The sequence below is a fragment of the Sinocyclocheilus anshuiensis genome, unplaced genomic scaffold, assembly GCF_001515605.1.
Source record: "Sinocyclocheilus anshuiensis isolate Anshui unplaced genomic scaffold, SAMN03320099.WGS_v1.1 scaffold1430, whole genome shotgun sequence".
In the NCBI taxonomy this organism is placed as follows: domain Eukaryota; kingdom Metazoa; phylum Chordata; class Actinopteri; order Cypriniformes; family Cyprinidae; genus Sinocyclocheilus; species Sinocyclocheilus anshuiensis.
The window spans coordinates 1,663,487-1,664,119 of record NW_015555721.1 but is presented as its reverse complement, the minus strand read 5'-3'; the positions used below and the strand labels follow the sequence as shown (position 1 = coordinate 1,664,119).

General features: G+C 36.3%; 1 protein-coding gene across 1 annotated transcript in view; it reads right to left on the bottom strand.

Moving 5' to 3' along the window:
* The window catches only part of LOC107672436 (protein sidekick-2-like), a 161,433-nt gene that overhangs the window by 35,874 nt on the left and 124,926 nt on the right, over positions 1-633 (bottom strand). Inside the window, exon 16 of the mRNA XM_016465621.1 lies at positions 10-112. Within this exon, the coding sequence (XP_016321107.1) occupies positions 10-112 (103 nt within the window). The remainder of the gene's footprint in view (positions 1-9; positions 113-633) is intronic.

Genomic DNA, 633 nt, shown 5'->3' with positions numbered 1-633 from the left:
CTCGGGGGGGGGTTGCCACTGGATCATGATGGACTGGTTGGTTCGGCCACTGGCTATCACTGTCTGAGGAGGGGCGCTGGGGGGCTCCTCGGGTAATGATACTCTAAAAACAGGGAATTGGGAGAAAGAACAAAAGAGATTAAAAGAGAAATTGGAATGGCCATTTGAAGCAGATTTGAGTCTGTTCGCTCTCTCTACCCAAACTTTTCCCTGTTTTAGTCTATCATTTAAAACAGAGGGAAAAATCCAAAATATATAATTTAAAAGAAAGACAGTGGAATATCTGGAAGATTAATATTACATAGAGCGAGGTCTAGATCTCTCAAACCATACTGAAATTGTGGGATTTAATTTTTTTTATATAGAGAACATACATTCAAAACAAGTAACGTTCCCAAAATGATAAAACAGAATGTTCCCTTACCATTCGCAAAACCAAGAAAAAGACATTTCAAAAACTGGATGTTCTAAAAGTGCAGAGAACAATACAAAATATTATTTTCAATATTAATATTAAGTTAATGGGAATGATAGCAAAACATATTTTTGAACAACATTTGAGCTAGAAATAGTGCAGATTCTAACATATGACACACACACACACACACACACACACACACACACACATATATA